At 40.5% G+C, this 25,515-nt stretch overlaps 1 protein-coding gene and 1 long non-coding RNA gene across 2 annotated transcripts in view; one reads left to right on the forward strand and one right to left on the reverse strand.

Moving 5' to 3' along the window:
- The window catches only part of LOC131382414 (uncharacterized), a 77,311-nt gene extending 65,465 nt beyond the window's left edge, over positions 1–11,846 (reverse strand). The window contains exon 1 of the long non-coding RNA XR_009211874.1: positions 11,747–11,846. This is a non-coding gene — a long non-coding RNA (uncharacterized LOC131382414). The remainder of the gene's footprint in view (positions 1–11,746) is intronic.
- The window catches only part of ACTR3 (actin related protein 3), a 73,414-nt gene continuing 58,840 nt past the window's right edge, over positions 10,942–25,515 (forward strand). The window contains exon 1 of the mRNA XM_032145951.2: positions 10,942–11,177. Within this exon, the coding sequence (XP_032001842.1) occupies positions 11,134–11,177 (44 nt within the window). The 5' untranslated portion in view covers positions 10,942–11,133. The remainder of the gene's footprint in view (positions 11,178–25,515) is intronic.

Below are 25,515 nucleotides of genomic sequence, written 5' to 3' on the forward strand. Positions count from 1 at the left end.
ACCCCTCCTCCCCTTCTGTCCATGTGGTTCTTTTTAGTGGAGCTCGTGGTAGGGATGCGGCATGAGATTCAAGCTTGGCCACCTGGAGTCACAGTGTTGTGCTCCAGAAGGACACCTGATCCAAGACAGCCAATGTGAGCCAGCCCCAGGATTTTTGCTTGGACCACTGAGGAAAAGTGTACTCTGCCCTGTGGTTGATCAACCATTAGGATATAAGCCATTGTTGTCACTGTGTGAGTCAAGCTACCTAAGAATGAAGACAACAGTGGCAAGCCACACCAAGAGAGAAAGAGAGGCAGATTCTGATGACATTTTTGAGCCTTTGCATCCAGCTATGCCTGATTCCAATTTATTCCCTAGAATTTACACTTACTTGAGCTCCACCCACTTGAAAGAAAACATTTTTTATTCTTAGCCTGATTTGAATTTGGCTTCTCTCATTTACTACCCAAAGTGTCTTGACAACTAGAATATTATGCCAGACTTTATAGCATCATTGAATTTGCCATTTTCCAGAAGAGTTGTGTGAATTTTCAATGTAGCTTTTACCTTCCATGAGTATCTAGAGATATATTTAAGTAGAAGTACTCCACTAGTTTGTTGTGAGATCTTAAGTCACTTAATTTCTCTGTATCCTAGCTCCCTCATTTGCTAGACTAGGGAGCTATAATGTTCCTTCTGCAAAATTATTATTTTGTGAAATATTCTAGAATGTTTAACTGATACACTGCTAGAACAACTGACTGCTATTTAAGAGCAATTGACTGCTATTTAAGGATCATAATTCTCTAGGCATAAGTGCTGTGATGGCACAGCGTGTGCATCAGGGACTGGGGGTGGGGTGGAGCAGAAAGCAGGAGGAGAAAGTTTGATAAACTTCCTTTTGGATAAACTGAAAACAGTCAAATAATTTATAATTTATTATATTATCATTATTAGCTTCTTCTATAATTAGGAGACTTGTTCCAAAATGTGAGAATTGTCACAAGTTGTCAAATTCATCAAAGGAAGAAAATGGATGTCTCATAAAAGAAAGTATTCTCAGTCCAATTTCTTCTCGTCACACTGGAACAAACTGAACAGTTTTAGGCTGAGAAGAGAAGCCTGAACATTTTTCAAATATGTTTTGAAGAGAATGGCAATGCCTGAGACAGAAGTAGAAAAAAGCAATGAATATTTAAAAATCTGAGCTGGTGTAAAACTAGAAATAGTTTTAATAAGAACAATGTGACGTGCTACACTAAGTGAAATGTATACATTGGGCCACATTATAATCTAAAATAAGAATGTATTTTTATTCATCTTTTATTTAAAAAATAATCAACATGGCAGGCACGGTGGCTCATGCCTGTAATCCCGGCCCTTTGGGAGGCCAAGGTGGGTGGATCATGAGGTCAGGAGTTCAAGACCAGCCTGGACAATGTGGTGAAACCCCATCTCTACTAAAAACACAAAAATTAGCTGGGTGGGGTGGCATATGCCTGTAATACCAGCTACTCGGGGGGCTGAGGCAGGAGAATCGCTTGAACTTGGGAAGTGGAGGTTGCAGTCAGCCGAGATTGTGCCATTGAGCTCCAGCCTGGGTGACAGAGTGAGACTCTGCCTCAAAAGGAAAAAAGAAAAAAAAAAATCAAGGTACCATTTGTACCATTTCCTGGATTTTCTCCAAACTGGCAAGGTCACATGTTTATATATTAGACTCCAAGTTTAACACACAGCAGACAATAACTGTTTTTTTTTTTTTTTTTGAGATGGAGTCTCACTCTGTCACCCAGGCTGGAGTGCAATGGCACAATCTCGGCTGACTGCAACCTCCGCTTCCCGAGTTCAAGCGATTCTCCTGCCTCAGCCTCCCGAGTAGCTGGGATTACAGGCATGTGCCACCATGCCCAGCTAATTTTTATATTTTTAGTAGAGATGGAGTTTCACCACGTTGTCCAGGCTGGTCTCGAACTCCTGACCTCATAATCCAGCCACCTTGGCCTCCCAAAGTGCTGGTCCACCCTTCCTTCTTTTCTCCCTTCCATCCTTCTCCCTTTTATTCCATTTTTCTAAACATTAGACCATACTACAAATCAAAAGTCACAAACTGATATGCTGCAATGTAGATACAGCTGGGAAAATGTTTTGTTTGCAGAACTTTGGGGAAATTTAACATGAAAAACAGAAGATCTCAATCCACATGGCCACATGGTAATATTATTAATGTTGCAGGGGCTTTCCAATTCAACATGTCCTCTGCATCCCTACTCTATATACTGTCACTCATCCACCTTTCTATATTACTGGCCTATTACCTATACATGTTTGAGTTTATATTCTTTTGGCTTTACTTAGCAACTTACCTTTTATATTTAATATTATAACATGGTATTATCAGTTAGTATTCGATTCAGTTGCATATAATCAAAAATGCCAAATTATAGTGGCTTAAACACTAAGGGTTTATTTTTCTGCCATATGAAACAAGTCTGGAGGTGGGTAGTCCAGGGCTAATATGACATTCCAGTGTCACAAGGTACCTGGGCTCCTTCTATTTATCTTTTATAGGACATGGCTTCCAGTCTCAAGGTGAGTTTGTCATCCATAATGGCCAAAGAGCAGTAGTCACCTTACCTGTTTCAGGCAGGAAGAAGGGTGGAGGCAAGAAACAAAATGGTGCTCCTCCTGAGTCAGCCTTCTTTAAAGATGTTTTCCAGATGTTCCACGCAGATTTTTTTTTTTTTTTTTTTGAGACAGGGTCTTGCTCTTGTCACCCAGGCTGGAGTACAGTGACATGATCATGGCTCGCTGAGGCCTCAACCTCCCAGGCTCAAGCAATCCTTCCATCTCAGTCTCCCAAGTAGCTGGAAGTAGCTGGGACCACAGGCACATGCCACCATACCCAGCTAATTTTTTCATTTTGTGTAGAGACAATCAATGTCTCACTATGTTCTCCAGGCTGGTCTGCAGTTTCCAACTCTTGAGTGCAAGTGATCCTCCTGCTTTGGCCTCCCAAAGTGCTGCGATTACAGGTGTGAGCCACTGTGCTGGCCAAGCTACTTCTATCTCATTGGTCATAACTTGATCACACAGCCATATCCAGCTACAATGGAGATTGAGAAATGTAGTCTTTTGGCTGGATACACAGCATCTGAATAAAATCCAGGTGTTGTTACTAAGGAAGGAGTAAGTGTCAATCTCTGCTCCATATCTCTCTAGGTTAATACAGACAGATGGAAGAGATTGCTAGTTGTCCCTCAAGATCCAGCCTTGTCTTCTGGGCTAAGAAAGCCCCTGAGATTTACTTGGCCATAGTGACACTGGGAACAAACAATATATTTCTAAATCTTCTGATTTTGAAATCTTTCATAATCGTGATCTCTCCGACATCAGTATTTGCATGTCTTTAGAATTCAACAAAATGAAATTCCTAAGTCTAATATATGTGAATGTTCAGTTTTAGCAGATACTGCTAGATAACTTTTCAGAAGGGTGTGGCAATTCACATCTTCACCAGTGATCAGCATGTTCATTTTCCATACAGCTCTGGATATTTTTTCTATTTTAAAATATCTTCTTCTAATCTATAATTTAAAAATGTAACTTAGGGGGAATTTAATTGTTCATGTAAACAAATCTTTCCATTAAAGGCTATGGGTTTCTTCTTTTACTTTGGAAAGTCCTCCCCACCTTGAGATTATATAAACATTTTTTTCTAAATTCCCTTCTAATTTCTTATAATTTATAGTTTTATTTTTGTTATTTGATTCATTTATTCTCTCAACAGATATTTATTGAGCACTTATTACATGCCAGGCTCTCTTCAAACTCTGGTGGGAGTATTTTCCAACTGGGAGAGACAACCCTAGTTGATAAGAAACAAACAAACCAATAAGTAAATAAGACATTTTCCCCAGATAATTAATACTTGGTGACGGGGGAAGACAGTGAGACAGGCTACTTTACATTGGGAGGTCAGGAAACGTTTCTCTGAGGAGGCAAGCGATTCACGATTCATTGATGACTGGTGGAGAAGTCTGGGGAGTGGACGCAGGTGGGAATAGCCTGGTGGGTGTGAACAGCAACAAGAAGGTTAATGTGGCTTAATGGAACGGGGTGAAGATGAGACAAGCTGAACACTGAGGTGGGCACCAGAACATGGAGGGCTTTGTAGGTCCCAATAAGGAGTATGGATTTTATTGTATACTGGAGATTTGTCATCCATCTAGAATCTGTTTTTATATATAACGGGAGGTGTATATGTTTGCGCAAGTGTGTGTGTATGTGTTTGGGGGGCTGGGGTGGGGGGAGACAGGGTGTAACTTTTCTTTAAACTCGAGTCAAAATTTAATTAAACTATTCATTCTTTACAGGCAGTGAGGGGATTAGGATCTTATCCCACAGAATCTCACCTCATTTCAAATGTTGTACAGATATTATCTAGGAAATATATTTTCAGGCTGGGTGTGGTGGCTCACGCCTGTAATCTCAGCACTTTGGGAAGCCAAGGCGCGTGGATCATTTGAGGTCAGGAGTTCAAGACCAGCCTGGCCAACATGGTGAAACCCCATCTCTACTAAAAATACAAAAATTAGCCAGGTGTGGTGGTACATGTCTATAATCCCAGCCACTTGGGAGGCTGAGGCAGGAGAATTGCTTGAATCCAGGAGGTGGAGCTTGCAGTGAGCCAAGATCACGCCACTGCACTTCAGCCTGGGCGACAGGGCAAGACTCTGTCTCAAAAAAAAAAAAAAAAAAAGGAATATATTTTCAATGAAATCAAGCATATAATGACTATTTTTATTCCAGCGTCTTGGCTTGTTCAGGTTGCTATAACAAAGCATCCCTAGTGGAGCATCCCTAATCTGAAAATCCAAAATCCAAAATGTTCCAAAATCTGAAACCTTCTGAGCACTGACATGACACCATAAATGGAAAATTCTACATGTAAATACAAACTTTGTTTCATGCATGAATTAAAAATATTGTATAAAATTACCTTCAGGCTATGTGTATAAGGCATATATGAAATATAAATGAATTTTGTGTTTACGCTTGGGTCTCATCCCCAAGATGTTTCATTTTGTATATGTGCATATTCCCAAATCTGAAAAAATCCAAAACCTTAAATATCTGTAGTCCTAAGCATTTTGGATAAGGGATATTCAATCCCTTATCCAAAAACAATTTATTTATAAACAACACAAATTTAGGCTTTGTAAAAAATAGAAATTTGGCCAGGTGTAGTGGCTCACGCTTGTAATTCCAGCACTTTGGGAGGCTGAGGTGGGCAGATCACTTGAGCTCAGGAGTTTGAGACCAGCCTGGTCAACATGGTGAAACCTTGTCTCTACCAAAAATACAAAAATTAGCAGGGCTTCATGGCATGCGCCTGTTGTCCCTGCTACTCGGGAGGCTGAGGCAGGAGAATTGCTTGAACCCGGAAGGCAGAGGTTGCAGTGAGCCAAGATTGAGACACTGCACTCCAGCCTGGGCGACAAGTGAGACTCCACCTCAAAAAACAAACAAACAAACAAGCAAACACAATAGAAATTTATTTCCCATAGTTCTGCAAGCTGAGAAGTCCAAGATCAAGATGTGAGCAGATCCACCTTTGGTGAAGGGCTGCCTTCCATTTGATAGATGGCTATCTTCTTGTGTCCTCACACGGTGGAAAGGGTGAGGCAATTTTTTGAGGTCTCTTTTAAAAGAGAACTAATCCCATTCTTGAGGGGGTCTGCCCTCATGACCTAATCACTTTCCAAAGGCCCCACTTCCTAATACCATCACCCTGGGGGTTGGACTTTCAACATACGAATTGGTTGGGGGGTGAGAGAACACAGACATTCAGTCTATAGCCCCCAGGGATGTAGCCACTGAATAAAATAATCTAGAACTTCATCTAGAGGCAGTTTATAAGTCACATAAGAAAACCAGTTTTACTTATAGGCACATAAAACTTTTGATAAAAAACAACCCTAGTTGATAAGCCATTTATTTACTGGACTTGGCTCTGAAGAAATGACTTTTGGCTAATCCTCAAAATGAAATCTACTCACAGCGGGCAAGATCTGCCACCAGTGAAGACATTTAAAACAATGTGCTGTAGGCTTTGAAGGCAAGTCTAAAGAGGAGCTTCTAAAAATATTTTGCACAATGGTAGCATTAAGAGTAGGCACACGGGCCCCAAGATAACATCTGTGAAGAGGAGGACAAGTGTGTGTTTCATTTTGTATGTTTAAGTAATAAGTCAGTCATTACTTTATAATTAAACCATATTCCTCTTGATTTGTCCATAATAAGGTCACTCTGTAATTTATAATAGGCTTCTTACCAAATTCAAGCTTTACAACAACCCTATAGGTTAAATATTCCTGTCAATTTTATAGATGAAGAAACAGAGTAAGCTAAAGAGTTCATACTCAATTCAAGTCTCTTGAGTCTAAAATCAGTACTCTCTCTACACAGTAAGTTAGTTGCTAAGATCACACAACTTGAGATGGGAGAAGACAGTTTTCACAGTCCCTCCCCTCTGACCACTAGGCTGCTTGGGGGTACTTTGACCACTTATCTGCTGAATTAATGCTGTGAATCTGATTCATCTGCCAATTTGCAAACAGTCAGCCCTGTAGTAAGTACCTAAGTTGATTTTTAAAATACTATTTCTCATCTTAAAATAATGGAAATTGAGTGACATGAATTTCCTGGATACTTTTTAAAATCCAAAGACAATTTGCCAATTTGTTGTTACAATTAAAGAGCCCCACAAAAGGCGTAAGAACTGGATTTTGGTTTGGACTCTGTTCTTTAGTTTCTTTAAGATATTGGGGGCTGGGAGTGGTGGCTCACGCCTGTAATCCCAGCACTTTGGGAGGCCGAGGCAGGCAGATCACGAGGTCAGGAGATCAAGATCATCCTGGCTAACACAGTGAAACCCCATCTCTACAAAAAATACAAAAAAAAAAAAAAAATTAGCCGGGTATGGTGGCGGGCGCCTGTAGTCCCAGCTACTCGGGAGGCTGAGGTAGGAGAATGGCATGAAGCCAGGAGGCAGAGCTTGCAGTGAGCTGAGATCGCACCACACTGCACTCCAGCCTGGGCAACAGAGCGAGACTCCATCTCGAAAAAAAGTAAATTAAAAAAAAAAAAAGATATTGGGAAAACTCCCTTAAACTCTATGGGCTTCTGTACTACTAAGGCTTCTCAAATTTGATGCAAGTAATGGGAAATTGCTGTGGCTAACTTGAGCCACAGGAAAAGGATACTGCAAGACTCACAAATGCCTGAAAGTTTGGGAACAGGTTTGGAAATGGTAAGAATGAAGGACCAGGTTGACCTGAACTGAAAGGAAATTGAGGTGCTATTAGGGAGAAATATGAAATGAAGGGTGAACTGTCTCTGACATCCTTTGCTTCTGTGTTTGGAGACGAGTAAGCAGGGAGGGGGTGCATATGCAAACAGGGTGGTCAGAAATGCTTTGGCCGGATGTGTGACTGAAGGCTATGTGCAGCTGAGGAAGGCTGGGCCACCACAGTAGCAGAGAGGCTGGCCAATTTGGCATGCAGCAAACAGGAAGTAGAAGGGATCTTAAGCAAGCAAAGTGTTTGGGTAGACAAGAGTATGAGGAATGAGCACCAATGACATTTCCAACAAGCACTGAAAACTTCCAAATGCTTCTAACAGTTACTGCCTTTACAAACACAGGACAGTCCTGACTATGTGAGACTGTGACAGTTTCCTCATGCCTATGAAATGAGAGATAGTACTTAGCACTGATATGAGCTTCATATTTGAAGGCAGCAAACTACTGAACCACATGTAGCTTCTGAAATCAAAAAATGCAAACTGGCTGGCCACAGGTGAGACATGACATGCAGAAAAAAATTAGTTACTATCTTAGTCTTGTTTGTGCTCCTTACAGAGTATCAGAGACTGGGTAATTTATAGAGAACAGAAATTATTTTTCAGAGTTTTAGAGGCTGGGAAGTCCAAGATCAAAGGGCCATCATCTGGTGAAGGCGTCCCTGCTGTGTCAAAACATGGTGGAAGGCATCACATGGGCAAGAGAGAGGGGGAAGGGGGGCAAACTCCTTTTTATCAGGCACCCAGTCCTGTGATCCATCCATGAAGACAGTGTCCTCCTGGCCTAATCACCTCTCAAAGCTCCCACCTCTCAGCACTGTTGCACTGGAAATTATATTTCTCACACATGAACTTTGGGGAACACATTCAAACCGTTACAGTTACCAAAGATAAAAATGCAGATTTCAGATTTCTCTTGGGGAAGAAAAAAGGCTCTGGCAATACCAGGGCTGTATTTCCACACGGCAACAGTTGTCTGTTGCCTTCTGTTGGGTCGTGGGCTCTTCACATCGCCATACCCTCCTCACGGCCCCCTTCACTTGTAACAGTACCTGCCTAGACCTCGAAGCACTAGTTTCCAACCCTGCTTGAGTTAACTACTTCCATGACAACCGTGCAAGGCCAGAGTGTGGGCGGCTACCTTGAGGGCCACCGGCATGGGCTACCCAAGTGACCGAGGGCACTAACCTCTGCTCTCGAAACTTCTTTGGTAGAATCTCTTCGCTCCTGACTTACTACTTGTAACTGCTGGAAACAACCATTTATTCTACCCCTACTAAGCCACATCTGTCTTTTCTGTCAGAGCCAATCTTCAAGCATATGCTTCCTCAAAGGACTTTAATTACCAGATAGTAGAAGCGGCAGCAAAGAATCCCCATCTAGCATCTTCTAAAATGTAGTGGAGAAACCAATGACAACGAATTTGAGACAACCAGTTGTTTGACTTCTTTGAAAACAACCTCTGAGAAAAGCCTTCTCTCGTGAATACCTGTAGACATGCTGGGCACTAACTGATGATGATGCCCTTTAGTGAGTCTCCTCTGCACATACCTGATTCCATCTGGATGCTGGCCCTCACATACTTCTATCTGTGAACTCCGGAACTCAGCATTATCATACAATGTATGATTCAATCTGGACTCTGCTGCAGCCGTTGTCTACAAAGCAGCCACAACTTTTTCTTGCCTAAATCCTTTCAAGTTGCTTTATTTTTATTTTTAAACTATTTACCATAAATCTAATTTATCAAGCTGCTTTTAAGATAAACTTTAAAATGCTTAGAGCAGTCTACAAATTCTTGCACTGTTTGACTCTTCCTTATCTCTCAGGCTTCATCTCCCATTGCATCTTCTCTGACTCTTTCATATGGATCACATGGATCTTCTTTCAATTTGTGGAAGAAGCCAAGCTTGTTTCTGCCTCAGGTCCCTGACACTTGCTGTTCACTCTCCTGGGAGACTCTTCCCCGCATCTCAGCTTTTAAATACCAGCTGGTCAGACTCCTTCCCTGCCTTCCACCTTCCTCTCATTCTCCCACTCCTCGCCCTCATTTCTCAGAGACCCCCGCTCTCTTCTTTCTATTGCTCTTAACACAGTTTGTCTGTTTTCCGCTAATCTGTAAACTCTACAAGAGAATTTAATTATTTTGCATCCCACCGAATATTCGGAGTCAGCACAGACCCTGCCATAATACAGCAGGTAAGCAAAACTTACCTGTAAAATGAATGAATGAAACACCCGATTCATCCCCCAGGCCAGCTTAATACCACATTAGATGATCTTATGGACTGAATAAGACATCTTTCCTTTTAAAGAACATTTTTATTTTAGCTTCACATTAGCAAAGCCAGAATGGTTTATCGTAAGATAAGCCTGGTAGAGAGGAAAGATATTAACCTTCTAGGGTCCTAAAGTGGAACTAGGAATTTATTAGACACGCAAATTCTCAGGCATTATTTCAGACAGCCCAGTCAGAGAATTCTGGGGGTGTGGCCCAGCAATCTGTTTTAACAAACCTTTCAGGTGATTCTGATACACACTAAAGTTTGAAAGGTTTCTTTAAGGATTTCCAGTTTTCTTTTATTTTTTGGAGGGATGGCGGGGGGGGGGGCCTCCCCATGTTGCCCAGGCTGGTCTCGAACTCCTAACCTCAAGCTATCCTATTCTCCCACCTCGGCCTTCCAAAGCATTGAAATTACAGGCATAACCCACTGCGGCCCGCCTCCGTTTTTAACTTAAATTTTTTTTTTTTTGGGAGGGAGCCTTAATCCTTTCTATTATCCTGCTAGTAGATATCTTACTACTCCTGAGGGTAACCTTTGTCATAATCCAAAAGCCTTGAATAATGGCCTATTTGTATAGTTACGCAGAATCTATTCTTGGGAGTTTTGCCTTCCTTAGGAGCACAGGTCGGCCCTGGGAGGTGGGGGTTGGGGGGCAGGGCTACATTCTAAAGTCCTGTAACAACGCACAAGTACAACTGAATAAAACTCGGAACAAAGGCATCAGGGCCACGGTGCAAGTCTTTGTTCATCCGTTCCCCGACTGCTCACCCTGTCTGATACCGCTCTTTTCCACCCAGAAAAGCAGCCACTCAAGTTTTAAGAATGGATGTATGCCGCGGACGTTCTCGATTAGGCCGTTTTCTCCCAGGCACTGGAGGATATTCGTGGCTGCAGGAGGCGCTTCCACCCTTTGCTCAACCTAGCAAAGAAGTAACTGAAACTAACCCAAGGGTTACAACCGAAAAGCCCCTTCCAGCTTCAGAAGCAGAACTGGAAGCTCGGCTAGACTTCTCCGCCTCTACACTCCTGGAAAACCCGCAGTGGATTTCACTAACTTCAGGATCGGAGCCCCGGCAGGCGAACGCACCTTATTGCGCATGCTCGCGAGCCCCTCCCGCTCGGAGCTGAACGGGGAGCGCTGGGGGTCTGGGCCTGGCCTGGCCGGGGCGTCGGCACCGGCGGCCATCTTGGCTTCCCGGGGAAAGGCGGCGTGAGGGGAATAAGTTGTAGGGTGGGGGCAGGAGTGAGGAGGAGGGAAGAGAGAGGGGGAGGAGGCCGCGGCGGGGCAGGGCGGGGACTGCCTGCCTGCCTGGGTTGCGGAAGTGATAGCCGCTGACCGAGCCTGCCGCTTTCTTGCTACTGCCTCGGCTTCCCGGCTACCCCCCGGACGGTGAAGGCGGCCCGGCTGTGGATGGTCAGATAGCCCTTGTCTCCCGCCGCCAATCTCTGGCCCCTAGCAGCACGGAGCAGACGGCGGCAGCAGTAGCAGCAGGCGAGGAGGAAGATGGCGGGACGGCTGCCGGCCTGTGTGGTGGATTGTGGCACGGGGTAAGGGGGCTTACGGGCGGGGGTGGGGAAACTGAGGCGGAGGAAGGAAAATGGCGGGGGAGGGAGGAGGCTGGGAAATGAATGGTGCGGGGAGGTGCCGCCGCCGGCTGTCAGTCCTGGACCCGCCGGCCAGCGAGGGGTGGGGCCCGGAGCCAGGGCCTCGCGGGTCCCCTCGTTTCTCTCTCCTAGGACTGGGGCGGGGGCGGGGGTCCGAGATTCAACCCCCAACCCTCCCAGCAGCTTCCTCCGCGCGACCCCTCCCGGCCCTTCCCCCACTACGGTGGGCAGTGCCGCCCAAAGAGTGCTGGGGACGGTCGTCTTGGGGGTGGTCCCCGGGCCCGACCCATCCGGCTTTCCTTTCCCTCCGCGCCCCTTTTTGCCAGTCGGTTTGGGGACCCAGGGGCCGAGCTCGGGGACTGGCTTGGCAGGGGAGCTAGAAAAGAGAAGCGCTCCTGGTTGGTTTTGCAAGATCGCTGTGACAACATTCTGCCCAGGGTGTGGGTGGGGAAAGGGAAGAATGGGACTCTGAAAATGGGAACCTACAGTGGGGCTTTCATTTGACCACCCACCTTCTCTTTTCGACTCCGGGTCATTTCCATCTCCCTCTCCGTTTTAACCGGTGAACCAAGTCACATTTTAATTCGAGGGAGAAAGATGTCATGTGTTACTTCTGTAGCCTCAAAAAAGTCCCCCAGTGAGCAAGCGCGCTGCAACTTCCTTAGTTTTGTCAAAGCCGCTTCCTGCTTTCAGTCTTTTATACCCTTATAAGGTAGTTTTTAGTTTCCAACCTGAGCACATCTTACTAGAACTTTTAAAATTAAGCAGGTTTTAAAGAGACTGAATTACCGGTGCTTGGTGTCCATTTATATGACTTAAAAAAATGTACTTATGTTTCATGGAGAGGGGGAAAGGAAGCACCCTGGAAAAAAAACTGATTTAAGTTGTATTCGTTCATTCTGTGATGGTATCTTGAAGGAAGCAGGAAGGTATAGAGGTATATACGAATGTGTTTAAGTTGCAAATAGTTACTCCTAGATATGTGGGGTAGTTTGCGAAAATGTAGAATGGCTTTAAAGTGTGGTCGTTTACTTTGTATTAATAGACGTTTTAGAGAATTGTACCACACTCATAACTACATAGAGAATAGACTACCCTTATTTTTATGTAAAATCACTGCTTCACGATGACATATAGAAAAGTGGTTTTTTTTCCTGTGCTGATGACATCTCTCCAATTCCCAGAACACTCCCAGTTTTTTTTTTTTTTTTTTTTTTTGAGGGGGAAGTCAGTGAGGGGTGGACTGCCAGGCTTGTTTTTTTATTATTAATTATAATTATTGATTTCATTATTGTTACTTAAAAGATTGTGTGTCCTTCGCTGTTTATGTGAAATTTCTTTAATCTTCATTCTCATAACTAGCTAGTGTGGCAGTTTCTAAAATCCCAGTTAGGTAGAGAGAAACAACCAACTTCTTAATATTCTCCCTAGGAAAACACTAGCTTAGATTAGCCTTGGAACTTCTATGTATTTTTTTGATGAACACTTTATTTAAAAGTTTTTCCTTAATCCAGTCTCATTTCTCTGAACCAATAATTTTTTTTCTTTCTCCCTTCTTAGTCTAATTGGTGAGTAGTTTTATGTCTAGGTTCAGTTTTAAAATTAGATTTGGCCTGAGTCAGTAGGATAGGACTTTTCAAATGTGTTTTGTTAAAGTGACAAATATTGCTACATAATTAATGCTTTAGAAATTACTGAGTTTTCAAAAAAAAATAGTGTAAATAATTGTGGCCCTGAGAGATAATATGGTAACATCTCAAGTAGTATGTTACTTTTCTAATCTCCATTTTCCCCCTTCTGAAATAGTTTTGAATTAGTATGCAAGATGTCTCATTGAGGTAAACTGTCCTTAAGTGACCTCCTTTCCTAAAGGGCAACCTTGAATTTAAAACATGCCGAATGACCAGTAGGATCAGGGAGAGGGGTTCAATTTAACCTAGGCTATTTATGTTTTAAAATTACGATTATTACAATAGTATATTTTTAAGTTATTACATTGGTTTCTCCAATAAGGAGAGGTTATTAACTGCACATTGATGATTTGAATGGAACTGGTTAGGAGTCCCCTTGCCACCTCACTCTCTTTTACCGTTTGTCACAATCTGAAATTCCCCCTTTAGAGTTTCAGTTATTTTGGTTCTCAAAAGGCTTTTTGGTCTTACAAGTTGCCAGTGGTGCCTCCTCGGAAGTTACACCTTCAGCTGTATTTGCACATGGAGGATAAGTCCTTGAGGTTGAGGACCCTGAGATAAACATCTCTAAGTATGGCCTTAACAGGAAGCTTTTACATTTCAGAATTCTGTGGTCCCTGAAAGCAAATTGTGCACCTATAATTTGTCTATTTCTTTATGCTTTAGAGAATGCATTCAGCTGTTAGGTCTCTAAATGACAATTACTCACTTAGTTTAAGTAAAAAGTTATAACCTGAATCAGGTTGCTCATTTCATTCCTTATATAAATTAGGGAAAAGGTGGCTGACAAAAAGTGGCCATCTGTAAAACTTGATCGTCTTAGATAAGAAAGCTGTTAAGAGTTAGGAAACTTCAAACTTAATCCCAAAACTTCTAGGGATTGTCCAGCAAAACAACGTATGAATCACCTAGATTCAGGTCATAAAAGAGAATACTTATTTTGAAAAGAATTTGAAAAGAAATACTTCATTCACATTGATACCCTTATCTACACTTTTGGTCTGTATTGGAAAGCATTGTAAAATACAATTTGGGCACATAGGTTCCCACTGGTGGCTTAAAAACTAAATAACAGAACTGAAACCTGCTATTAGTGGTGAAGAAAGCATTTTTTTTAAAAGGCATTCACAAACATTTTTTAAAAAAACATTGTAACACTTGTACGATCATCCTAAGGTTTTTTTTTTTTTTTTTCTGGGCGGTGGAGGGGATCGTTTTTTAAATGTGTTTTTTGCTTTTTGGTTTTTTGTTTTTCTTTTTTTTGAGATGGAGTCTCGCTCTGTCGCCAGGCTGGAGTGCAGTGGCATGATCTCGGCTCACTGCAACCTCCACCTCCCGGGTTCAAGCGATTCTCCTGTCTCAGCCTCCCGAGTAGCTGGGACTACAGGCACGTGCCACCACACCCAGTTAATTTTTGTATTTTTAGTAGAGATGGGGTTTCACCATGTTGACCAGGATGGTCTCGATCTCCTGACCTCGTGATCCACCCGCCTCAACCTCCCAAAGTGCTGGGATTACAGGCGTGAGCCACCGCGCCTGGCCTTAAATGTTTTTTTTAAATGCATGTTTTTACTCTAGTTTCTCCATCATTCAAGCCAAATGAGGGGACTCCTTATTAATTCCTTGTTATATCGTAGCTTGGTTACAGAGCTGCATTGTGAATTTCCTTTTCCCTTTTATGTCTTTTTTTTCTCCCGGTGAGTAAAATATTGGTAAATTAGTTCCACTGATTATGATAGCAGAGGTTAATATAGCCTTATGGTCAAAGTCTTGGATAGATTCATATCTGGAGCGGATTAAGGAATTTTGCTAACTGACTTCAACTTCTTAGCAATCTTAAAATGTAAGCTTAAATATTTTGTAGGAGTCAGTGAAAGAGGAGCATGTTCATCTTGTGGCCACATTCCAGCAATTAGTGCAAGAATGATCTTGTTTGAAGAGCAGTGGGGAAAAGCTGGGTGAATGAAGGAAGGTGTATGTGGGAAGTTCACGTTTCTTCCATGAATTCTGTGCATATTGTTTAATAATAATGCTGTTTCTTTTTTCTTTTTGAGATGGAGTTTTGCTCTCATCGCACAGTCTCGGCTCACTGTAACCTCCTTCTGCCTCCTGGGTTCAGGTGATATTCTGCCTCAGCCTCCCAAGTAGCTGGGATTACAGGCGCCCACCACCACGCCCAGCTAAATTTTGTATTTTTAGTAGAGACGGAGTTTCACCATGTTGGCCAGGCTGGTGTTGAACTCCTGACCTCAGGTGATCCACCCACCTCATCCTCCCAGAGTGCTGGGATTACAGACGTGAGCCACGGCACCCACTTAATAATGCTATTTCTTTAGCCATCTCCAAAGGCAGAAATATTCACAATATCTTCTTAACCAAAAAGCACTCATTGAAATTCTTATTCCTTGATGAGTCATGCTTTGCATGCTGTTTGAAGTAAGTACAAGAGACATACTCCTAGTGAGAAGTCAGATTCTTACTTAGACTTAGAGAAAGACTCTCCCTCCTTTCCTGCCTGCCAATTTCGTGTTGAAATACTGACTTTGGATTGCAAATACTATATTGCGGTGAATAAACTTTCAGGCTTATTGTAAAACACAGTTCAGAATTTTAGGCATGGAAGGGAAAGGTCCTGTGGAGGACCTGCTGGCCATGCTTTCTGTGACAGCTATTTTTTAACCTAATTTTATAAGTGAAAAAACAGAATTAGAGAATTTAAATTACTTTTTTGATGCCGTCTACCTGGTAGGTGGTTCGATCTACTATTTGGACCTGAGTTCTTCTGTATTTAAGTCCTGTGTTCTTTCTGTTAATACTCTGGGGACTCCTGACTGCCTTTTCAGAACTTGAGGTGTTGCTTCATTTTTGTTAGTAAAGTTAACTGTATTTCTGTTTAAAGAAATCTTACAAAAAAAAAAAAAATCTCAGCCTTATGAATTTGATTCACCTAATTAGAGAAAACTCTCTGTGTAATCTTTGTTACATGGTTTAGATTCCCCCCGCCGCCCCGCCGATGTGTGAATGCCTAGACTATTTCCTTGTTACTCTGCTTAAATTTAATCTCTAGAAAAAAATTACTCTCTAGGTTGTGTTTCTCAGGAAATAATAATAGCTAGCATTTATCAAGAATTGTGTGTCAGCCTCTGTGCTAAATGCTTTATATCATCTCATTAACTTTCACAACAACCTGGAAAATATTATCTTTGTTTTGTAAGCTAGAAAATTTAGACTTAAGAGAGGTTAAGCTACTTACCCAAGATACTGTAGCAAGTAAGTATGGCAGAGCCACTACACCAGATCTTCCCTCTGTAGAAGATGAACCTTTGACATGGCTTGGTGCATAGTAGGAATTCAAATCTTTTTTGTATGAATGAATGAACAAGAATTAGGAGTATGGTTTTTAAAAAAACTATGCATCAGAAACACCCCATACCCAGTGACTCAGAATCTCAAGGGTTGGACTATGAATATTCATTTACATAGGCTTCCTAGATGATTCTTCAGCAGCCCATTCAAGGGCCAACTTTGCAGACATTCTGAAATCTGGTATTGTCAGTGGAGATGGAGCAGAAGAGATAAGTTAGGAAAAGATTGTTTTTTTCTTTTCTTTTTACGTTTCTTCTGGCAGTTATATTTTGTTATTTTATTTAAGGATAGCAAAGGCTTTGTAGTCATCTGTTTTTGAGTTCAAGCTCTATCACTTAATAACTGTGTGACTTTAAACACTTCAACCTCTGCAGGTGTTATTTCTTCCCATCTGTAGTTTGGAGATGATAGTGTATACCTTATAGGTTTTTTTTGTTTGTTTTTGAGACTGGGTCTCTGTTGCCCAAACTGGAGTTCAGTGGCAAGATCATGGCTCACTGCATCCTCAAACCCCTATGTTTAAGCTGTCTTCCTGCCTCAGTCCCCCGAGTAGCTGGGACTACAGGCACATGCCACCATGTGCGGCTACTTTTAAAAATTTTTTGTAGAGATGGCGTCTCACTGTGTTGCCCCAGACTGGTCTCAGACTTCTAGCACAAGTAATCCTCTTGCCCTGGCCTCTTAAAGTGTTGAGATTACAGGAGTGAGCCACCATGCCCAGTTTTTTTTTGATAATGCATGAAAATGGTTCAGCACAGTGCCTGCAAATGTAAGGGCACAATATATTTTAAATATAATAATTGGTTGACTTTCTTTTTTTTTGAGTTTAAGTTCTTAAAGAAAGGAATATACAGTGTGTTAGGCTTATTTTCTTATCTCCTGCAGGCCTTGGCCTGCCTACCACACACAGTTCTCTGCACAGTCAAAATGTTTTTGCTGATTTGAGAGATTGAAGGAGGTATAGCTAGGACTTGGCAGTTGATTCCAGTGGATTGTAAATAGGCATCAATGAATATTTCAAGATTGTAAGCCTGAGTGATTGGGATAAGGGAGTTAGTTTTAAGAAACTGAGTAAAATTGGAATTTGTTGTTGAATTTGGAATGATGATTTATAATTGGAAACATTCTAGAGGAAATTAAAAATACAGGACCTTTGGGAATGAAGGTGGATATTTGGGAATCATAATTTGTTAACTGAAGCTAATAAAATGAGAGCATTCAGAGAGAAAAGAATGGAAAGACTGAATATCAGTTTCCCTTCTTTAAAAAAATTGTGGGTATGTGATCTAGCTTCTTGAGCATCACAGTGACTGATTGGCTCGTGGTAATTGATCACTATGCTGAGTCTTATCTCCACCTATCTCATTCAATTTTCTAAGAGGCAAAATCCTTAATCAGGAGGAGAGTTTACCTCTAGCTAAATTTCCCTAGTCCAGCATGCTCCCGCTCCCCCAACTTGTGGAAACAGCTAAAGGATTGGACTAGGAGCAGAAGTTTGGAATGGTTAAAATGTAGCAACATGTGTTTCCTGAAACAAAATTCCACTATAATAAAAAAGCATTTGAATGCTCCGTTGTAATTCTGTTAGAGCTTGTAGCCTTTTTTATGACACAACCATAATCAGTGATAGTAGCATAAAGAAGCAAGAGCAAAGCAATTAATAGCACTACAAAAATGTGTGCTGTAGCTTACCAAACACAACATTTATGAATTATTAGATAGGAGATAAGGTGATGTTACTGGATTGTTTTAAATTTAGTTCTTTGAAATAGGATAGTGACTAATCCTAGTTTGTGTGCTGATTTTATAACTTTATATGGGCCTTTATATCAGGAAACAACATAACCTACATAGTTGACTAATACCAGAGCAAAAAAAAGAAAAAAAATTCTAGTTTTTTTAAAGGACGATTTTGCAGAATTTTAATAATAATTTTGTTTCAGAATTTTCAAAATTCTTTCCAAACTGTCGATTTAAACTCCAGCCATTCTTACATACTCCTTGGAACTAGAAAAGGAATAGCTTGAATTTGTGTAGCCAGATGTATTCTTTTTTTTTTTTTTTTTTTTTTTGAGTCAGAGTGTTCCTCTGTCACCCAGACTAAAGTGCAGTGGTGTGATCTTGGCTCACTGAAACCTCCGTCTCCAGGGTTCAAGCTATTCTTCTGCCTCAGCCTCCCGAGTAGCTGGAATTACAGGCACCCGCCACGATGCCTGGCTAATTTTTGTGTTCTTAGTAGAGACGGGGTTTCACCACATTGGCCAAGCTGATATTGAACTCCTGAGCTCAAGTGATCCGCCCATCTCGGCCAGATGTATTCTTTCAGCTTTCCTTCTGCTCCCCAACCCTAATACATACCTGAGAAGAATATTCATCTGTTCGGATACTCAACATGCCATCTTTTCCTCCTGCCCAAGGACACTACCTAAACATTTTATTTTTAAACATTTTGTCCTTGCTTTAAGACTTTATGTCATTTGTGAAAATGCAATACTCTTGGGAAGAGTTTCTATCTTTTCAGTATTTAGTGTAAAGGAGAGGTTACAATGAGGAGGATAAAAGTCCTAGAGAGAGAATTAGGGTGCAGAAGACCTTGTAGTTTAGGGTTGGCTTAATCTACTGTAAACATGTAAACCATGTTTTTAGTGTTAGTGTATGACAGGACACAAGTGTTTGCCTAGTTATAGGGATTATTTTAATTAAATCTAATGTGCTTCTGCTATAAGCATTTTTAAAATTCAGTTACTTAGGGGTACAAATATAGCATTTAATGTGTATTTGTGAAACTTGCTTTAGTAAATTAAGGGAAATGCCTAATGACTCACACAGAATTATAGAGCTGAAAAGGGATTTTGAGAGATAATTTAATCCACTCTTCATTTACAAATGAAACAGAGGCTCAGAATTGAGAAATGTCTTTTGGGAGTGTTCCTAATTATTAATTTATAGTATTGTTGAGTTCTCTTAAATTTTCACATTTATGAGTTACAGTAGTTGAAATTAAGTAGTTGGAATAACATAATGTATTTTATTTATAGTTAAAATAGTTTTAGTTGAGACCTGCGTCAGAATTCTTCATTGTTTCGTTGTAATGCAGAGACATACTGTATGGCACACATGAGAAACTAATTTTATGTTTCCCAATAATAATGTTTTAAACCAAGTTTAGAGATTTTTTTAAAGTTGTACTCTGTAGGTGCCAGGACAGATGACTTTCATAAAATGAATGCTCTTTTTAAAAAAATTTTTCTTTATGGTTTCAGAGATTTATATCTTTGGATTTTAGTTATTAAAGATGTATTAAATGGGATGTGTACCAATCAGCCATTTCAAGACCCTTTACACATTTTGTTTTTGATGTTATTACCTTTTCAGAAGCCTTATGAGGTAGTTACTATTATATATAATCACATTTCAAAGATAAGTATTAGGTTTAGAATTTTAGCCCTGGGGTAGTCTCATTCCAGAGCTCACTGCTCTACTGTTCCCTAATTGAGATACATCCAAGGAGAGTGGTCAAATTATTAGTCCAGTTTTTAAGAGTGTCTGTTTTATACATACTTAAACCCAAAGCTACTAATTTTTAGTACAAATATGAAACATATAGGGAGGTCTTAGTGACCAGTTCACTGATTTGATTAACCTGTAACACATTAAAGTGAAATACGGATTTGCTTACTGCTAATTTGAGTATTGCAAGGACTGATAATTGCTGATAAATTCAGGACAGCTCAAGGAAATGATGCTAATTACATATATCTTCAAAAGGAAGGCATACATATTTCTGAAGCTGTAATTTGAAAATGAATAATCTCCACTGATGCGTTACTTACTGTAATTATTTTACTCACTGTGTTTTGTGTGCTCATTAATGACTGCACAAAACACAAATGAAAGTAAAAACATAGAAGAACTTAAGAAAGTAATCAAGTATTTATTTCAATCTCAGTTCTGTGCTGAACACTATGGTATATACAAGAAAACTAAGGCATGATTTTATACTTGAGGTTTACAGTTTAGTTTCAAAGATGAAACTATATGTGTGAAATAATTATGGATGGCTTACTAGCATTTAATTGTTTGGGCAGATTAATAAGGGCTGTAGTATTTGGAGGAGGATTTATGAAGAAGCTGAACTTGATCAGATCCTTGGAAAAGCATAAATAGGATGTGATCGATATATGGGAAGAAGGACTTCAAATCTAGGATGTGAGCTAAATTGAAAGCTCCATGATGGCAGGGATTATTTCTTTTTTGTTCATTCTCTATTCAAGTGATAGCCTCCTGCGTGGTATTTAATAATGCCCAGTAAATATTTTACTGATAAAGGGAAGTCATGAAGGAGTTTCAAAGTATTTGGGGGATGGGTCAGTTAGGAAATTGCCCTACCTGGAATTCAGATATTTCTATTGGGAGCTGTGGGACAGCAAGTAGTTTATTTACTCATCTTGCCTTATTTCAGAAGGATTTTAAATGGGTCCGAATGGTTTGCAATTTATTTGATAGACAGTGGTAGATTGTGTAGATCATTAAGCAAAAGAGTGATAAAAGGTAAATCTATGCAGTATTAGTCTGGGTCTAGTATTTTATTTTATACAGCTTTATTGAGTTATAATTCACATACCATAAAGTTTACTCTTTTAAAGTGTGTAATTGAGTAGTTTTTAATATAGTCACAAGGTTGTGCAACTATTTCCAGTCAATTTCTTTTTTTTTTTTTAATGCCTGGATGCTACTTACTGGAATCCAGTCAATTTTAGAACATTTTCATGACCCCAAAAAACCCCACACCCAGTAGTAGTCACTCTCCATTACCTCTCCCCTCAACCCTTGGCAAACACGAATTTACTTTCTGTCTTTATTGATTTGCCTAGTTTGACCATTTCATGTAAATGGAATCATACAATTTGTGGCTTTTTGTGACTGATTTCTTTCATGGGGCAAGTGCTGACTGTTGTAGTTGTCTTCAGTGGTGATAGTTGGATGTGTAGCAAAGGGATTGGGAAAATGTTGAGAATCTTTGAAGGCAAAATTAAAGGAATGGGTAGAGGGATAAAGGAAGGCCTGTGGATAAAGGAAAATCATCTTGGGAAGGAAATGTTTACCAAATACTTAGTGAGTTCCATTCACTGTTAGGTCCTTTAATCCTTATGACTTCCTCATGAATTTAGTTTTATTCCCGATGCATTAGGAATAGTCTATGATCACAGGATCACAGGCTAGTAAATGGTGGAACAAGCATTCACTCATGTCTTTTTTATTTCAAGGTTCATGTTATTTTCTCCCCACTAGTGAAAAGGAGTTAAGATTTTAAGGTTTAGGCTTGAAGGGACCAGTAGAATGTTTCTGTTGACACACAGAGTAGGCGTCCAGGTTCTTCCACTCAACAGTCCATCAGTATTTTTGTGTCAGATTAAACATTGACTTGCATATAGTGAGAAAAATGTTGGAGGGAATTGGAAAAGTTTTTTAAACCATTGCTGTTTATCTTTGTAGCTAATATTGTCTTACTCTACTTGACAAATTTCCCTGTGAATTAGCCACTGCATTCTTGTTTTAAAAGTTTCTGGCTGGGCACGGTGGCTCACGCCTGTAATCCCAGTACTTTGGGAGGCTGAGGCCGGCGGATCACCTGAGGTTGGGAGTTTGAGACCAGCCTGACCAACATGGAGAAACCCCATCTCTACTAAAAACACAAAATTAGCTGGGCATGGTGGTGCATGCCTGTAATCCCAGCTACTTGGGAGGCTGAGGCAGGAGAATCGCTTGAATCCAGCTACTTGGGAGGCTGAGGCAGGAGAATCGCTTGAACCTGGGAGGCGGAGGCTGTGGTGGGCCAAGATTGCGCTGTCACACTTCAGCCTGGGCAATAAGAGCAAAACTCTGTTTCAGCAACAACAACAGCAACAACAAAGTTTCTAACACCAAATTACCTTTATGGGCTTTGGTATTGTATGACAAAAACTGGGTAAGCTCAGAATTGAGATACTATGGAAGTAGGCATTGGGATCAATTTATAAACTCTATTTTCATTTGGAATTTATTTGGTAATCATATCTTACATAAAATTATATAAGATGTACTGTATTTTTATGATATGGTAAGAGTATAAGCAAGTCATTCATATTAGGTTAGAATTATTTGAACTTTAGTGATTGTCAGTATTAAGGTTTTGGAAAGAGTTGTGCTAGATCATTAAAGTCTCTTCTATCCTTAAGCTCTGGGGTCTTATATTTATTTTGTTATATCATTTCATTTGTTGAACTATTGAAAGTTAAAACTTGTTCCATATGTAGAGGCACAGGCAGTGTAGATTTAGCATCATTCTTAAGGGCCCTATAATTTTCAGAATTGTGATGGAACATTGGCTTCAAAGTCACTATATTAGCCCCTAGCAAGAGAGTGTAATTGTACATGTTTTAATGTACAAGCATTTGAAATTTGTAAAATTAAAAATAATATCCAAGGCAAAGGATGTTAATGCTTTTACAATACAGGCATAAGTTGTTTTACTACTGAAAAAGATTCTATTAATGGATTTCTTTTAGGTAAGTACAATCAATAATATAACACATACCTGCATTTGTTAGAATTATGACCCATGAACATTTAATTATACTTACTTTATCTGTCTTGTTTTAAGGAACAAAAGAGGATTATTGATGACTGTCCCCCAATCCACTTCCCCTTTCCTCAAAGGCAATTACTGTTGTGACAGACTCGCCTTTTTTTTTTCGTATAAAATTCATCTTTCTTTTGCTGTTGATTTGTGCCAGTCCAGCCTACTCTCTCACCTAGCCTTCTTATATTTCTGCTATTATTCTTCTAGTCACCAAGGCTTTGATAGCTTCAAAAGTGCTTTTGAATTCTTTTCTCTATATTCCTTTCTCTAAGCAAGTTGTTTTTCTTTTTTTAATGTAAAATGATGTATTATATATTTTATACAAGCAAATTGAGTACAGCTAAACCTCAGCTACAGGATTTTAGAGTACAATAGCAAGTTGTTTTTCAAGCCCCTTACCACCTCCCTTTCCCAGCCAAAATCAGCATTGTAGATTTTTTTCATTACTGCCATAGTAAGAGCTTCTCTATATATTTACCTTGCTTCTCTATATCACAAAGAAACATTTTTGGTTTAGTTTTTTTTTTTTCTTTTTGGAGACAGAGTCTTGCTCTGTCACCCAGGCTGGAGTGCAGTGACGTGATCTTGGCTCACTGCAACCTCTTTCTCCCGGGTTCAAGCGATTCTCCTGCCTCAGCCTCCTAAGTAGCTGAAATTACAGGTGCCCATCACCATGCCTGGCTAGTTTTTGTATTTTTAGTAGAGATGGGGTTTCGCCATGTTGGCCAGGGTGGCCTCAAACTCCAGACCTCAGGTGATCGCCCGCCTGGGCCTCCCAAAGTGCTGGGATTACAGACATGAGCCACTGCTTCTGGCCACAACGTGCTGTTTTGATATAAGTAAACCTTGTGTCATGAGTCTTACAATCAAGCTAATTAATGTATTTGTTTCCTGACATAGTTACCTTTTTTGTGTGATAACACTTAAGATCGCCTTTAGGCAAATTTCCACTGTAAAATACTGTATATTATTAACTGTAGTTACTACGCTATATCTTAGATCTCTAGTACTTACTCATCTTATAACTGGAAACTTGTACACATTGATCAACATCTCTCCAATTCCTCCATTTCCCAGTACCTGGCAACTGCCATGCTACTTATTTATCAGGTTCTATTTTAGATCTCCATATATGAGTACATTGTTTTCCTTCTCTTTGATTTTCTGTAGTTTGATTGTGTCTAAGTGTGGTTTTCTTTATATTTATTCTGTGTGGGTGTTCTTGAGTCTCTTAAATCTCTAAATTTCTGTCTTTCACTAAATTGGGAAAATTTTTAGCTACTATTCCTTTTTATTTGTTTGTTTCTGAGACTGAGTCTTGCTCTGTTGCCCAGGCTGGAGTGCAGTGGCACAATCTTGGCCCACTGCAACCTCTGTCTCCCAGATTCAGCGATTCTTGTGCCTCAGCTTCCTGAGTAGCTGGGATTACAGGCTTACACCACCATGCTCAGCTAATTTTCTTTCTTTCTTTCTTTCTTTCTTTCTTTTTTTTTTTTTTTTTTTTTTGTCAGAGTCTCGCTCTGTTGCCGGGCTAGAGTGCAGTAGCGCAATCTCGGCACACTGAAACCTCTGCCTCCTGAGTTAAAGCAATTCTCCTGCCTCAGCCTCCCATAATTTATTTTTAGTAGAGATGGAGTCTCGCCGTGTTGGCCATGCTGGTCTTGAACTCCTGGCCTCAAGTGATCTGCCTGCTTCGGCCTCCCTAAGTGCTGGGATTACAGGCGTGAGCCTCCCCGTCTGGCCCGTCACTATTTCTTTTTAAAAATATTTTTACTACGCTCTTCTCCTTCTGGGACTTCAGTGTATCACTTTTTTTTTTTTTTTTTTTTTTTTTTAAGATGGAGTCTTACTCTGTTGCCCAGGCGGGAGTGCAGTGGTTTGATCTCAGCTCACTGCAGGTTCCGCCTCCGGGGATCACGCCATTCTCCCACCTCAGCCTCCTGAGTAGCTGGGACCACAAGTGCCTGGCACCGCGCCCAGCTAATTTTATTATTGTATTTTTAGTAGAGACAGGGTTTCTCCGTGTTAGCCAGGATGGTCTCGATCTCCTGACCTCGTGATCCGCGCACCTCGGCCTCCCAGAGTGCTGGGATTACAGGTGTGAGCCACTGCGCCTGGCCATGTGTGTCACCTTTTTGATATTGTCCTTGATAAGTCCCTGAAGCTCTGTTCTTTTCTCTTTCTTTATTTTTTCCCCCCGATTTCATAATGAATAATTTCTACTGCTCGGCCTTTATTTTCATTTATCTGGTGATATTTCCTTTATTATCAATTACAAGTCTATGTTAATACTTATTGTTGATTCGAAGTCTTTATCTGATAATTCCAGCATTTGGGTCATCTTAGAATTGCCTTCTGTTGAGTGTCTTCTCCCAGGAGAATGGGTTATGTTTTCCTGGTTCTTCCTATGTGAAGTAATTTTGGTTTGTATGAATATAACACTCTTGTTTATTCATTCTCTTATTAAACATTTGTTTTGCTTCCAGTTTTGGGTCTTTATGAACTACTCTGTTGTGAACATACATGTACACAATTGTGTGGAGAACTGTTTTTATTTTCCTTGTTTCTAGTAGATTGTAACTAGAGGTAGAATTCCTGGGTG

Source organism: Hylobates moloch, unplaced genomic scaffold (assembly GCF_009828535.3).
Source record: "Hylobates moloch isolate HMO894 unplaced genomic scaffold, HMol_V3 SCAFFOLD_24, whole genome shotgun sequence".
Taxonomy (NCBI): Eukaryota; Metazoa; Chordata; class Mammalia; order Primates; family Hylobatidae; genus Hylobates; species Hylobates moloch.